Source organism: Dromaius novaehollandiae, chromosome 4, assembly GCF_036370855.1.
Source record: "Dromaius novaehollandiae isolate bDroNov1 chromosome 4, bDroNov1.hap1, whole genome shotgun sequence".
NCBI lineage: Eukaryota > Metazoa > Chordata > Aves > Casuariiformes > Dromaiidae > Dromaius > Dromaius novaehollandiae.
This window is the reverse complement of record NC_088101.1, coordinates 20110654-20123387: the sequence shown is the minus strand read 5'-3', so window position 1 is coordinate 20123387 and position 12734 is coordinate 20110654. Positions and strand designations below refer to the sequence as shown.

Below are 12734 nucleotides of genomic sequence, written 5' to 3'. Positions count from 1 at the left end.
AAGCATCGAAGCCACAGCAGCCCCGAAACCAGTGAAAATATCAAGGTGGGAGTTGAGGGAAATCAGCTGCCTCATTTCTTTGCAGTGGGGACTTCCTGAGGTTTTTTCAGGCAGTGGTTTGACATGCAGCAAGGGTGGTAAAACTGGTTTCAGCAGTCACCACCCTGCCACCTCCCCACCGCCCGGAATAGTTGTGCCCCCTCTGCTCCCCGCAGGGTGTAAACACGAGCTTTGGAGACTCGCTGCAGGAACTGATCTGGCCCAAAACTGGAAAGCCCTCCCTTCCCCCTCTCCCCCGGGCTGTTTTCCAGCTGGATCGGCTCTCCTGTTCAGCTCCTCACATACTTACGCAAGCCCTTGTGGTAGCCCGAGACAGGGGACAACGCTGGGGCGAAAGTGAGCAGCCCGAGGGAGGGTGGCTTATTGCTGACGCTGGCATCGCCCCGAGAAATTATTTACCCCTGCTAGGATTTTAGGCGTCGCGCCCTTCAGAAGCCATGGAGGCCATAATTTCTACGCGATTTTATTATATTTATTTAAATTAAGGCTGTTTGGGGGAGAACGGGGGAATATATCTTGGCTGGGTGGAGGTGGAAGAACAAACTTTGTTGAATTCTTGGCTCCATCGGCTCTCTGCCACATATGCACAGCCACAGCCAAGATAGGATATAATGAAGTTTGTTCAGGTGTTTATTACGACAGCAATCTGCCCACATGCAAAAGAGGTCTTCCTCTTCCTCCACGACTCATTCATAGGCTCTGAAAAGGTATGTGTTCATTCAGCACGGAAATGGTTGCAGGGAAAGCTGACTGTGGTTTGCTGCTGCCTTTGTACTCGCCCTGGTTTACCTGGCGTTCTGAGGCAGCCGGGAGCCCAGGACCAGCACACAACACAATCTGGAAATGCAGGCGAGTGCTTTCCGGGACCTCAAAATACCTATGCCGTACTGCTTAGCACGGAAAAGGCTGAAAATAGCATGCCTTAAGGAATATCCCAACAGAAGGGAGTGCATTTAGGACTGGTGGGAGGGAGGGAGTTTTGAGACCTATCCTGGTTTATCCATTGGCACCTGAAGTCCAGCGAGAGCCTGCACTGGGGGACGGCGCCAATGCAGCCAATGGGAGGAATATGTAAAAACAGTCAGATGCATATTTGAACTAGATACCCCCAAATCCTCCTATTACTGTTTACTGTACTTTACCTGGACTATAATAAAATGCCATAGAAAGCACTGTCCGAACTGCACGTGAAGTACTCGACTTTAGCTACCACGTGCAATACTAGTAGCAACCATCTCTTAATCTGCAAATTACTCCCATTCCTTTCTGGACAGGACAACAACTGATAGTCAAGCTGTATCAAAGTTACTAATCTGCAAAACAAGGGGGAATATTTGGCATCTGTGTGGACAAAATGCTCTTTTTACAAATAACGTGAAAATCTCTCTAACCCCTGCATGCCGTCCTCATGTAATTCTCCTAAGCAAATAGGAATCTCATTGATATTAGCACTCGCATGTGAGATATGGACATGGAAGCCACTCTACTTAAGAGACAGAACAGGTGCTGGTGTCGACACGGAAAATATTGGCATTGTGTTCCCAAGCAACTGTATTAGAAACATATAAGAGGTTATTGTTGTATGGTCAATGCTAACCTTTATCTCAATCCTGAGCTATAAATGAAACGGGAACACCATCAAGGCTGATGGCCATTAAGTAAGCAAACAGTTATTTGGTTTTTTTGCAATTCCTTGCAGCTGTTACAGAAGATTTCTTTTTATAATTTAGAATCCCAGTGCGTACGTGAAAAATGCTAGTGCTGATTGACTACCATGCCTGTTGTATTTCAGTGGAGGTGTACAAAACTGCTAGTGTCCTGTGGCAACGACACAAGCCTACTATTTTCAAGTTTGGTCACTGAAATGGGCCAGCACAGCCACCAAATGAAAGCAGTCTCTCATTACTGTTGCGTTTTGGCTTCACCCGCCAGTGCAAATTTACTGCGAACCACCGGAGTCCAAAGTGTGAGTGTGTTCAGATGGGTGTGTTCGTGACCCAACCATCAGGCAGAGCGCAACCTTTTAACGACAGAGGAAAAATACGATCTGTTCTGATGCCTTATGTGGACGCTCCTATTACCCCGAAAGACAAAGGACCCAGTTCATTGCTGGCTTCACTTTAGGACTATAGTTGAGTTTCATCAGCACAAAATTTGGCTTCAAGAGGGAATGCTGGGTCCTGAAAAGGCATGATACAGCAACCAGCACAAAGGATGAAGCATGATCTCAGAGGCAGGTCTGCTATTGCACTGTAAAGCTGGAATCTTCTTCTGTTGAAAGATCAGGATACGTCTGTTGCCTCTTACCTGGAACTAATCCAGGCATGGGGACAAAGTCTGTGCAAATAGGTGGGCAAGTGCACTCATGCCAGAGGAGTTTCGCTGTACCCTTTGCTGAGGCTGGTAACAAAGAACTGCTTCTGAGGGAGAAGCTAAGGATGCACTATCGGTGCACCACCAGTATGAGAAACCTTTCCGTATGGAGAGCAGCGTGCCCATCTTCCCTCCCGGGCCTGTAAATCACTCGAGAACTGTCATTAGAATTAATAGCAGATCAACTGGTATGTTTAATGATTTGAGTCCACGGGATCATTTCATTAGCAGATCACTCAGCCTCAGCTGCAGACCCACGAGCGTCTGTCAGCACCGACCTCCAGGCAGCACTGGCATCCTTCTCTGCTCCAGGGAAAGCTCCTGCATGCGTGTTCCCCTGCTAATTCTTCCTCCTACCTCTCCTTCCACAGAGCTACTGGTCAGAAGCAGAGAGACCATGCTGAACGGTGCTCCTCACCCTTGCTGCTGCAGTTAGCTCTCCTCTTTGCACAGGTTTGCCCACGGAGAACTGCACTCAAAAGATAGTGGAGAATTAGAAAGTAAAAGGATGCTGTTGCAGAGAGCTGTATTACCATCTGCATAGGTGGAATGTGACAGTAAAGAGTGCAGATGTCCCTGTTAGCTCCTGGTCTCCATACGAGTGAACCTCGCTGCATATAAAAGAAAGCCCTTATCTCTTGTCCCCCTGCCTGTATGCATAAGCCATACCAAAGGTTTTTTTAGAGAGACAAAAAATTGAGGTTTAAATAGTGATAAGAACAATCACGTGTCAGGCCCACCAAGGACTTTGAGCATTGGAAAGTTGCTAGTATGTATACACTATTTGTTTGCAGCTATAACCGCAAGATAAGAATAGGATGACAGATCAGGATAAAAGCAATAAAAATGGAAGACTTGAGGATAGGTAAAACTGGAGCCTACACATTGATTTTTTTCACAATGAATGAATCAAAATTACTTTGAAATATACACAGAAGAAAACTTCAAACACCTTTCAATAGTAGAAAAAGAGAAAAAAGCCTGTCTTGCAGGTGAAATGTTATTTAGCGTGGCAGTGTCACCTTCACTCCTCCAGCTGATCTTGCCAGACTGGTGATTCCAGTAGAGAAACAGGTCTTTAGAAGTAAGACCTGCACAGCAATGATTTCTTTCAGTGCCGTCTATAATGTTTCTTGTCTAAATATTTGTAGGAGAAATTAATAAAGCATATGCCTGCAGGGCTCAGACTAGACCGTGGGTATTTTTAAAAGGGGATGGCTCAAGCTATCAGGCTATGCAATCAACCTCCTTTGACTGCTGGGAAGCTTTCTTACTTTGAACAAAGACTCTGCCCCAGTTTACACATACAAAAGGCTGATGTGTTTTATGTATACAGAGAGGGACCCCGCTTTCAAATGAAACACCTGTCAGAAGAGAGGGGGAGAGTGAATGCTGAGAGAAGGGTCAGCAGGGCTCGAATTGTTCTCAGAGTGTCAGTGGATCTGTCATTGTCCAACAGGGGCATTTTATTAGTTTGTAAAACATGCTCAGAGCCGGGCCAGCTTTCAAAGGCGCATATCTAATGGCATTGCTTCTTTGAAAGGGCCAGGAGGTGTGGAGGAGAGGGGAACTCACTAAGAAACTGAGCAGCCTTTTGATTTGTTCAGGGTTACAGCCGCACAGTTATTTTCTAAGGAAAATAACCTGACTCTCTTGATCAAGTAGATGGCACTGTGATATCAAAGCTAATGAGGAAAGACGAGAAAACGAGTGAGGCACAGATAAAAGTACAGGAAGATGAATCTTGATTATTATTATGTTTTAATGTAAAATAGGGGGTGTAAAAATTACCAAAGAGAAAATATTTTTTTGTGGAATTCTCTGAGAATTTTATGCTTGGCAACTCAAAAATCAAGATGGGAATGGAGCCTAAAATTATAGGGCTACGGCTATCATGAACCTGAGGTGAGATTTTCATCCTAGATCCCTATTTCCAACTATTATAGCTGGCAACTTTGCACTGAAACAATGTTTTTCAGCTGAATTGGAACATGTCTTTTTTTTCCTCTCTGTCTTTCTCTTTGTGTATGTGCATGTCTGTGAAAGAAAGAAAGAATGAATGAACAGGGAAGAAGACTATATGGAGATTTCTGTTTTGCAATGTGAAAGCTTCTTAGAAGTGCCAAAGATCAGACTTTTAAAATACTGAAGTTGCAGCTCATGCTTCTAAGCAATTTTTGGTGGGAGTTATGGTGGGCTGGGAATCCTTGGTTCATGGGGCTTAAAATGAACGCCACACAGATGTCTAGGAAGGAAGAAGCAGGCATGTACTACAAAGCCTCATGCAGCCGTGCTGCCCCAGCCTCCTGATCGGTAAATCACCTTCTAGGCACAAGTCCAACCAGGACTGGCCTGCCTGGCTAGCCTCAGCCTTCGCTGCCCACTGCAATTAGATTACCAGCAGGCCAAATGAGCACTCTATGTGCCTGATAATCCTGCCTACTCCTGGAGAAGTTAATCTGGCAAGTGAATCCTAATATATGCTACAGGGAGCCTAATGGAAAGCATGGTTAAAAACAAAACTAACTGCTCACAGAAACGATCTATTCAGAAAAAACAGGGTGTAAACCTGACATCTTCCTATACGTGACAGTGAAACTTACGACTAGAATCAAATTTTGCTTGAACATAGATCAGTCCCTTCAAACCAATGGGGCTGCTCATGTAACTGCTCACTACTGTAACTAAAGGTTCACAATCTGACCCAAACTACAGTTTCTTTGGGATAGGAGCCTCTGTCTTTATTCACTTTAAGATGTAAAGTAACGTAACCTAATAAACCTTATCCTAGTTACTGAAATGCACAATTTGTTCCTTTTAATTAGATGATTGCTACCATCGGGTATTTGTCAGCACACAAAATGCAGATACTTGTGTGAATAGGCTGTGGATAGACATCCTTTCCCATACCCAGCTGTGCCAGTGAAAGAGGTTAGTGACTCCAACAACTTGTCATCCTCTTCCTGCTGGAGACTGTCAGGGCACAGATCTGCAAATAGAGTTGTTCATGCTCCTTAACTCCCTTCAGTCACAAAGCAGCCTGGCTAACTCAGGCCACCTCTTTAAACTGCTTCAGCTAGCCTGGTTTGTTTTGATTCGAGCTAGGGAGCACTGATATGAATTGATCCACCAGTACGTTGGTGGGATAATGACCTCCAACCAAGCGAGCACGTGCAAGCAGCAACCTGTTTCACCAGGGTGGCGGGATCAAGAGGATAGTCGTCTGGGGCTGTACCGGCCCTTTGCACAGAGGTAGTTTTCATTCAGCAAACACGAGGCTGGCAGGAATTGATTCCTTCTGATTAATGGTCTTCTAAGCAATGGAGATAGAAGTTATATTACAGCGAAAGTTAATGATAATGATGTGATCACCAGTCAAGAGCAAAGGCACTGAAATAGCACATGGATGTACTAATGAAATTCTTCAAAGCCTTATTAGCTTAAAAGATGAAAATGACTTTTATTCAGGAGGAAGGGATTTTTTTTTTTTTAGATTATAATATAGATAGTTTTCTGCATTTAATTTGCACAGCATTTTCATGGGCAAAACAGATCCACAGTTTCATAAGGTAACCAAAATACAAAGTAAAAAATAAATTTAAATGTACAGTGCGGAGTGCAAACTTATAAAGTAAGGATGTCCTTCAGGCTTAGGTGATTATAATGCTGTTGAGTTTTTGCTATACTCCAGTGGCATTCTGGTGGAATGAGATTCACCCCTGTGCAGAGGGCAAGCATAAAAGCTATGCACCATGTATGTCCTACTTAGGTCTTATGAACCTGATTCTAATTCTACTGAAATAAATAACAATATTTTCATTGTCTTTCAGAGAGAGCTGGTTCAAGGTCAATAAACAGGATTTAATCAGTCCTATGCATGCCTTTTCTGGCCCAGTCAAAATGATGCCTTTAGATTTGGGAGTAAAATGCTTGGGAATAAAAAGAACTGAAAAAATACTTGGCTAGTAAAAGCCTTAATAGTTTCGAACAATTTGCTTAATGTACATGCTGGAACCAAAACACTCATTTGTTTCAACATTCAAGAACTATTAGAACATTAAGAAAATTTATTCTGACAAGGAAGCTGAGGCCTTACCTAAATCTGACTTCAGGAGTATTGTGTGGACTTCTGCCTTGTTCTGTGTAATATGGCAAATACAGTCAAACCTATTCAGGGCTTTATTGTTATTATTATTCCTGTAGTACTGAGAGAATTTTGGATACCTCAGAGTACTAAAATTTCATGTTCTCTGCTCTGGCAGTATCAACAGGGCTTCTGTGTGTTTTTCTGCTGTATCATGTACCCTTGCTAGGTGACATGATGGCATCTATTTATGCATCTAAAAAGTGCTTGCCCAGAAACTCGTTTATATTTCTTAAATTCCAAGTGCTTCACAGTTGATTGCCCATTACAGACGAGAAAGCTTTAGATAAGACCAGTTCACACTACAAGGCAATGGAGAACTCTGCACTCAGATTTTGTGCATCTTACTGGGGCCATAGCTATATATTTCACCCCATAGCTTGTCTAGGCAAATAAACATATGGTGGGATCCTTCTGGGATAACATTATACTGAGCTGTAAACTTTACAAGTTTAAAAATACCGTGTATGTGCACTCAGTAAGCAACTTTCAAAGGCTCTGAACTTACACAAATGAAATCCAGATTCCAGAAAAGCAGACGTGGAAGGCTAAGCCTATAACACACATTCGTTTTTAACCTGGCCAGTTTCAGCACCAGGCCATCTCAAAGATAGGGGGTTTTTTTTATAATAGGAGAAGTTCCTCTACTTTTTTATTTTTTACCTCACGTGAAGCACCGATAATTTCCCCCCTTACAAACTTAAAAACCGAAGAACTTCAGAAAGAGGCCTTACATCAAGAATTTCAGCACCCAAGTGTCCAGTTCAGGAAGTTACCTCTGAAAAACTGAGGCTTGGTGTACTCAGGGAAGAAAGACACCAGCTGCTCTAGTGAAACACCAACTATTATTTAGCAGCTTCCACGGAGGTAGGTAATAAATGACCAAGTGGCCTGCAATATAGCCTCTCTGCTGTCCCAGAGGTAGTCTGCTGCGACAAATTTTGCAAACAATGGCACAAATCGGAGAAAGATTTGGTAATGTTTTTTGTATGGCCCTTTTTATTATCATGAAAAATCCACAGGCTAGAGCACAGCTACCGCTAAGATCTAGACTAGCAACTCACACATTTCACAGCAGCGTGTGGGGCAACTGTTAATGAGGGCACCACGAACATCTACTTTCCTGTAAAATAATCATCACTGGATCCTTACTGTACATGCAGAACAGGCAATCTTGATGCTTTTACAGCCTGATCTACCAAACACTAGAGGGGACAAAGAGTAAAAGAAGTTATGTAATGCTCAAATCTGATGAAGGAGATTGACTTAGCCTTTCTGCTGCAAATACTTTATTCCCAGTAACATTTAAAATGGCATAACGCCGTATAAAATAATCAGGGTAACATGTGGTTACCCTGCATAGATCTTGCAGAATAACTCACATCAGAGTTAAACCTCTACATTAATATTGATCATCTTCAGAGATGAATAACCAAGAAGAATGGCTTGGGATTTAAAGGATCAGCTAATTACACAACAACGGCAACAAAAATTGTTCTGCCTCAGTTTCCCCAACAATAAAATGGAAGTAATGATACCTGCCCTTTTTCAGGAATCAAAACAAAAACAAAAACAAAAAAATCCATGAATAAGGAAGCACTACTCCAAGATCTACCACCTGTATCAACAGATAAAATTCATCAGAAATCCTCCTCAAAGATCAATGAAAAGAGACCAGAATTCAAGGCAAAGCACTATTGCAGGAATCAGACTACACGTAGGGAAATAAGCTTTAAAAAACAGCTCAATCTGAATGCAGATGAGAATCTAATATAAACATCAGTGGGGCTCAACGGAAAAAAAGTAGCCACCTTTGGGAACCTGTGTAAAAGGCCAGGCTATAAATGGCGCAGATCTCGCATATTTTGGGTGATGGGGAAATCGTGTGGTCCCAGAAAAGTTGATGCCCCTTTCCCTTCGCACAGGTGCCCATACAGCCCCACATAACGGTGACAACCCCACATACTGATGACAACCCCCACGGCCTCTGCCCCTCGCTTTTAAGTGTATTTTTGCATACTGTCACCCCGGCGGCGCATTCCCCCTCTCCCCTGAGGCGCTGCCCTCGGCGGGGAGCCTCCTCCAGCGCCGACCGTTAGGACAGTTCCAACGGTTCCAACGGTTCCGTGGGCGGCGCCGCCGCCATTTTGAGGCCCCTGGGGCTAACGGCGGCGCCCTCCCTCAGTGCGGCGGCTGCGGCTCCCCCTCCGCAGCGGGTTACGGAGGGCATAAGGACCGGGCGGGGCGGCCTAGAGCCCCCCCCTCGGCCGTGCGAGGCTCCCCCGGCGGGGCGGGCGCGGCGCGGCGCAACGCAGGCCCGGCGGCCGCAGGAAGGGGAGGGAGGCGGCGGCGGGCGCCGCCATCATGCGCGCGCCGCCGGGGCTGCTGCGGCTGCTGGCGGCGCGGGGGTGGGGGAGGCCGCTGCGCCGCAGCCTCGGCGCCATGGCCCGCTACGGCACGGAGCAGCGGGGGCAGCCCCACTCGCCCGATTACCGCCTCTACTTTAGTAAGTAGCAGCCCCCCCCGGCTCCATAAACCCCTTCCCTCCCCGCCGCCCCCTTGGCGGGGTATGGTGCGGAGGGAGGAGAGCGGCTCCTGCCGGGGCTCCTGAGGTCTCGCCCCGAGCCTCCCCCCCCGAGCCTCCCCCCCCGAGCCTCCCCCCCCCCGCCTCAGGGGCAGTTTGGTGTGGAAACCGCCGGCATTTCCCAGCGAGTCGGCTGTTTGGGGGGATGCTTGGCCTGCTCAGCCCTGGCGTCTGGTGTGCCCTGGATGGCCATGCCCCAGCCCCAGAAGTCTCCAAGGGTGAGGGGGGCCCGGGACCCCGGGGGTCAGAGGCCAAAGCAATGCCTCCCTCCCCCCGTGGCAGCTGGGGCAGCCAGGGCCATGCCATGCTCTGTGAGGCCAAGCAAGGCCTTGACAGCATGAGCCTCACCTCAGCCTACATGGCGTGGCTACCCTCAGGGAGCATGACCTGCCTCCTGTGACCAGGCCAGCCCTCCCTCCCCAAGTGTCATAGTGAGGAGAGGCTGCCATCCGAAATGGGGGTCACCAGCCCCATACAGCCTGTTGGGCTGGCACCTTGGGTGAATGGGCACGGGGAGGTTTCTCAAAACCCAGCAAAAGCTGTTGGCGTGCAGTCTCAGTATTACACATTTTAGTAACAAAGCTGTTTATATGGTACTTACTTCACTAGTGCTGGTTTTATGCATCTGTGGTCTGCTGACTTCTCGCTGGTGTGAGAGAAATGGCGGTGGCATGTTTCCTGTCAGTGGTACCCTGCCAGGACTCCCTTGTGTTCAGTCCCCCAGGGGGTGTCTGTGCAGGAACTCATCTAGAGCAAGTCCATTGAGTTTGTGAGAGCAAGCAGCCAACGACTCAACTTTGTTTTATTTGGGAAAAACATCTGGGAGACTTTCAGGGGTTGCAAAAAACAATTGCTGTCTACTCTTCCTTGTTGAGGTGGTCAAAATGCGAATCCAAAGCAAAATGAAGTCCGTTGTCTGCTTTTCTCATTGCTCTTGAGAGGGACCCAGGCCGAGGAGGAAGTACTTTGAGATTTGTGTTAGTGCTTTACATTATTGATGATGCTTCTGTCTACATGCAGATCTGATGCAGTACCTTGGGCTTTTGGCATTTTAAAAGTTTCCCTGTATTTTGAAAAGCTTTGGTGTCCAGTGAATTCTGTTCTTCTCTGCAGTGGGAGCAAGGCGTTGAAGTGAAGTTAATGTCAGATTTCTGCTGGTTTTGGAGGCTCAGGGTTTCAATTCTAGGGCCTGAGCAGTTATCCCTTCCCTTATGTATTCTGTTGGTCGGTCATGATACACCGGTGGATTTTCTCTTTCTGGTTGTTAAATTCAGTTTATGAGAAAGATGGCGAAGCTATATGGGGAGTGTTGCTAGAAACCCGGACAAATTCATTGATCACTCATCGAGCTGAGGTTCTCTGGGTATTTCACATCATTTCCACCCCGCACTAATGGCTGTGTGTTGCCAGGGAAGAGGAGGGAATAAAAGAATATTCTCATCTTTGCATAGCTTGTATTGCCAGGTAGTGAGAAGAGAGAAGTATGGTATTGACTACCAAAGCAATAATTCTGATTCTAATGAATCTTTGTCAAACAATTGAATTTCTTGACTTGAATTTAGCTTATTTTGTAGTCCTTAGAATTAAACTCCAGAAAAAGTTGGGCTGATATGTAATTGTTGCACACCATGTATTTCTATAATGCATAATAAGTGTTGGGAATGCAGACAGCTTATGGCTTGTGTTTATATTTGTAATGCTACTTTTTTTTTTTTTTCAGAGAATCCAGAGGGTAAATATATTTCTCCATTTCATGACATTCCGCTGTTTGCTGGATCTAAAGAAGTATGTATTTATGCCTTGAAATATTTATTTTTAAAATGATAGTGGTTGTGTTGGTACTGTTTAGGGAAAAGTGTGCTTTTATTTTTTTCTCCAGTCAGTAGTCTCTGAGTTCAGTAAGATGTAGTGAAACTTACTAATGAGTGTTTAAGCAAGCCTAGGTTTCTTAAGACTCCATGTGATGGGACAGGAAAAAAAACCCTCTCCCTGTATCTTGTGGTAATTCTCTTTGTTTAAAGTTTGTGTGCTCTAGAATTAATTTTCTACCGTTACTCCTTTAAAATGACGTTTTTCTGCATCTGCAATTAAATGTGCGCATTTCCTTGCTGTGGGAGATGTACAGTGTGTACTTATGTGACTTACAGTGTATTTCTTTAATTCCCCAAAGGAGCATTGTAATTGGAAGCCAACAATAATGCCCAAGAGAACAGTGGTAATCGCACCTTTGGAGAATTACAAGGCGTGAGGTGCAGCTGAGCACTTTCACGTCTTGTTAGCCATACTCCCTGGAGTTTCATTATAGCAATAATGAAACGCCTGTTTTATGTGTCACCGGTGGGAACTGCCAGTCTTTGGTTTAAGCTTAGGTTTGCTTATTATGGTATACTTGTTGCACAAACATATTGGGAAGGTTTCAGCTGTTTTCTTGATTTGTTGCTGGGATCCTTTGGATGATATGAATAGTAAAAAAAGTTAACAGCTCTAACTTATGTTCAGATTGAGACTTTTGAAGTGATGAATCGATCTCTTGAATTATTTGAAGTTAGAGCTTAAAAAAATATACCTGAAACTGTTTTGAGCAGCAGATGTAAGCATGCTAGTCAAGGGAAGAGATATGCTTTTTTCAGACTCTCATTGATAAGATGCCCAGTGCAGTTGGTACTATTGCTAGAAAACTGAAAGACATTTTCACCCACATGTTTCATGGGGGCCTTCTTCTCCCTGGATCTAGTGTTTAAGGTTTGGAGGGATGGATTATGGAAATTTTATAGATTGATCAGACTTCACTGTTCTGTAACATAATATGGAGAACATTTCACTTCGGCTATTTCAACGTGGAAAGAGCTTTCTGCAAAATATAGGGGTTAGTGGAAGGGGAAAGGAAGGGAGTCATTAAAAAGGTCTATATTAATTTTACTTTCTTTGCAAGAGGAGAAAGTAAGGAGTTGTATGTTCTGTTCTTTCCCTCCTCTGATCTGAGCTTTGTGGGCTTTCTTTAATGATGGATAACTCCAGACCCATTTTCTGTACTGCTTTTTAATTTTGCTTTTTAATTTTGCTTTTTAATTTTGCTTTTTAATTTTGCTTTTTAATTTTGCTTTTTAATTTTGCTTTTTAATTTTGCTTTTTAATTTTGCTTTTTAATTTTGCTTTTTAATTTTGCTTTTTAATTTTGCTTTTTAATTTTGCTTTTTATCTTTTTCAAGTGATCAGGAAGATGATTCTGATGTGGTGGGGGTTTTTATATTTTGGTTTTTTTTAACCAGTTGAGGTTAAATCGCGGCTTAAAAATTTTCTGCAACTGGGAGAAAATGGATTTTTATTTTCGTCTGTTAATATCTAGAAGGTTATAATTTCACAATCAAAAGAGACAATGCACATTTTAAAAAATAATAGTTTAGGCCCTTATTCTCACAGAAGGATGGTTCATTTGCATTTAAAACTAGTACTATCCATATTTTTGTGAATAAGTTATTCTTCTCTAATGTTCTTCATACACTTCTTTTCTTCACCCTTTTCTTATAGGATAAAGAGATTCCAGCAAAGAGATCAAAGACTACTGGAAGTGAG

The 12734-nt window shown here is 44.2% G+C and overlaps 1 protein-coding gene across 1 annotated transcript in view; it reads left to right on the top strand.

The window, feature by feature from the left end:
• The first annotated feature begins 8828 nt into the window (after positions 1 to 8828).
• Positions 8829 to 12734, top strand: part of PPA2 (inorganic pyrophosphatase 2) — a 38814-nt gene continuing 34908 nt past the window's right edge. Inside the window, exons 1-3 of the mRNA XM_026108854.2 lie at positions 8829 to 9083; positions 10882 to 10946; positions 12690 to 12734. Coding sequence (XP_025964639.2) covers positions 8942 to 9083; positions 10882 to 10946; positions 12690 to 12734 — 252 coding nt within the window. The 5' untranslated portion in view covers positions 8829 to 8941. The remainder of the gene's footprint in view (positions 9084 to 10881; positions 10947 to 12689) is intronic.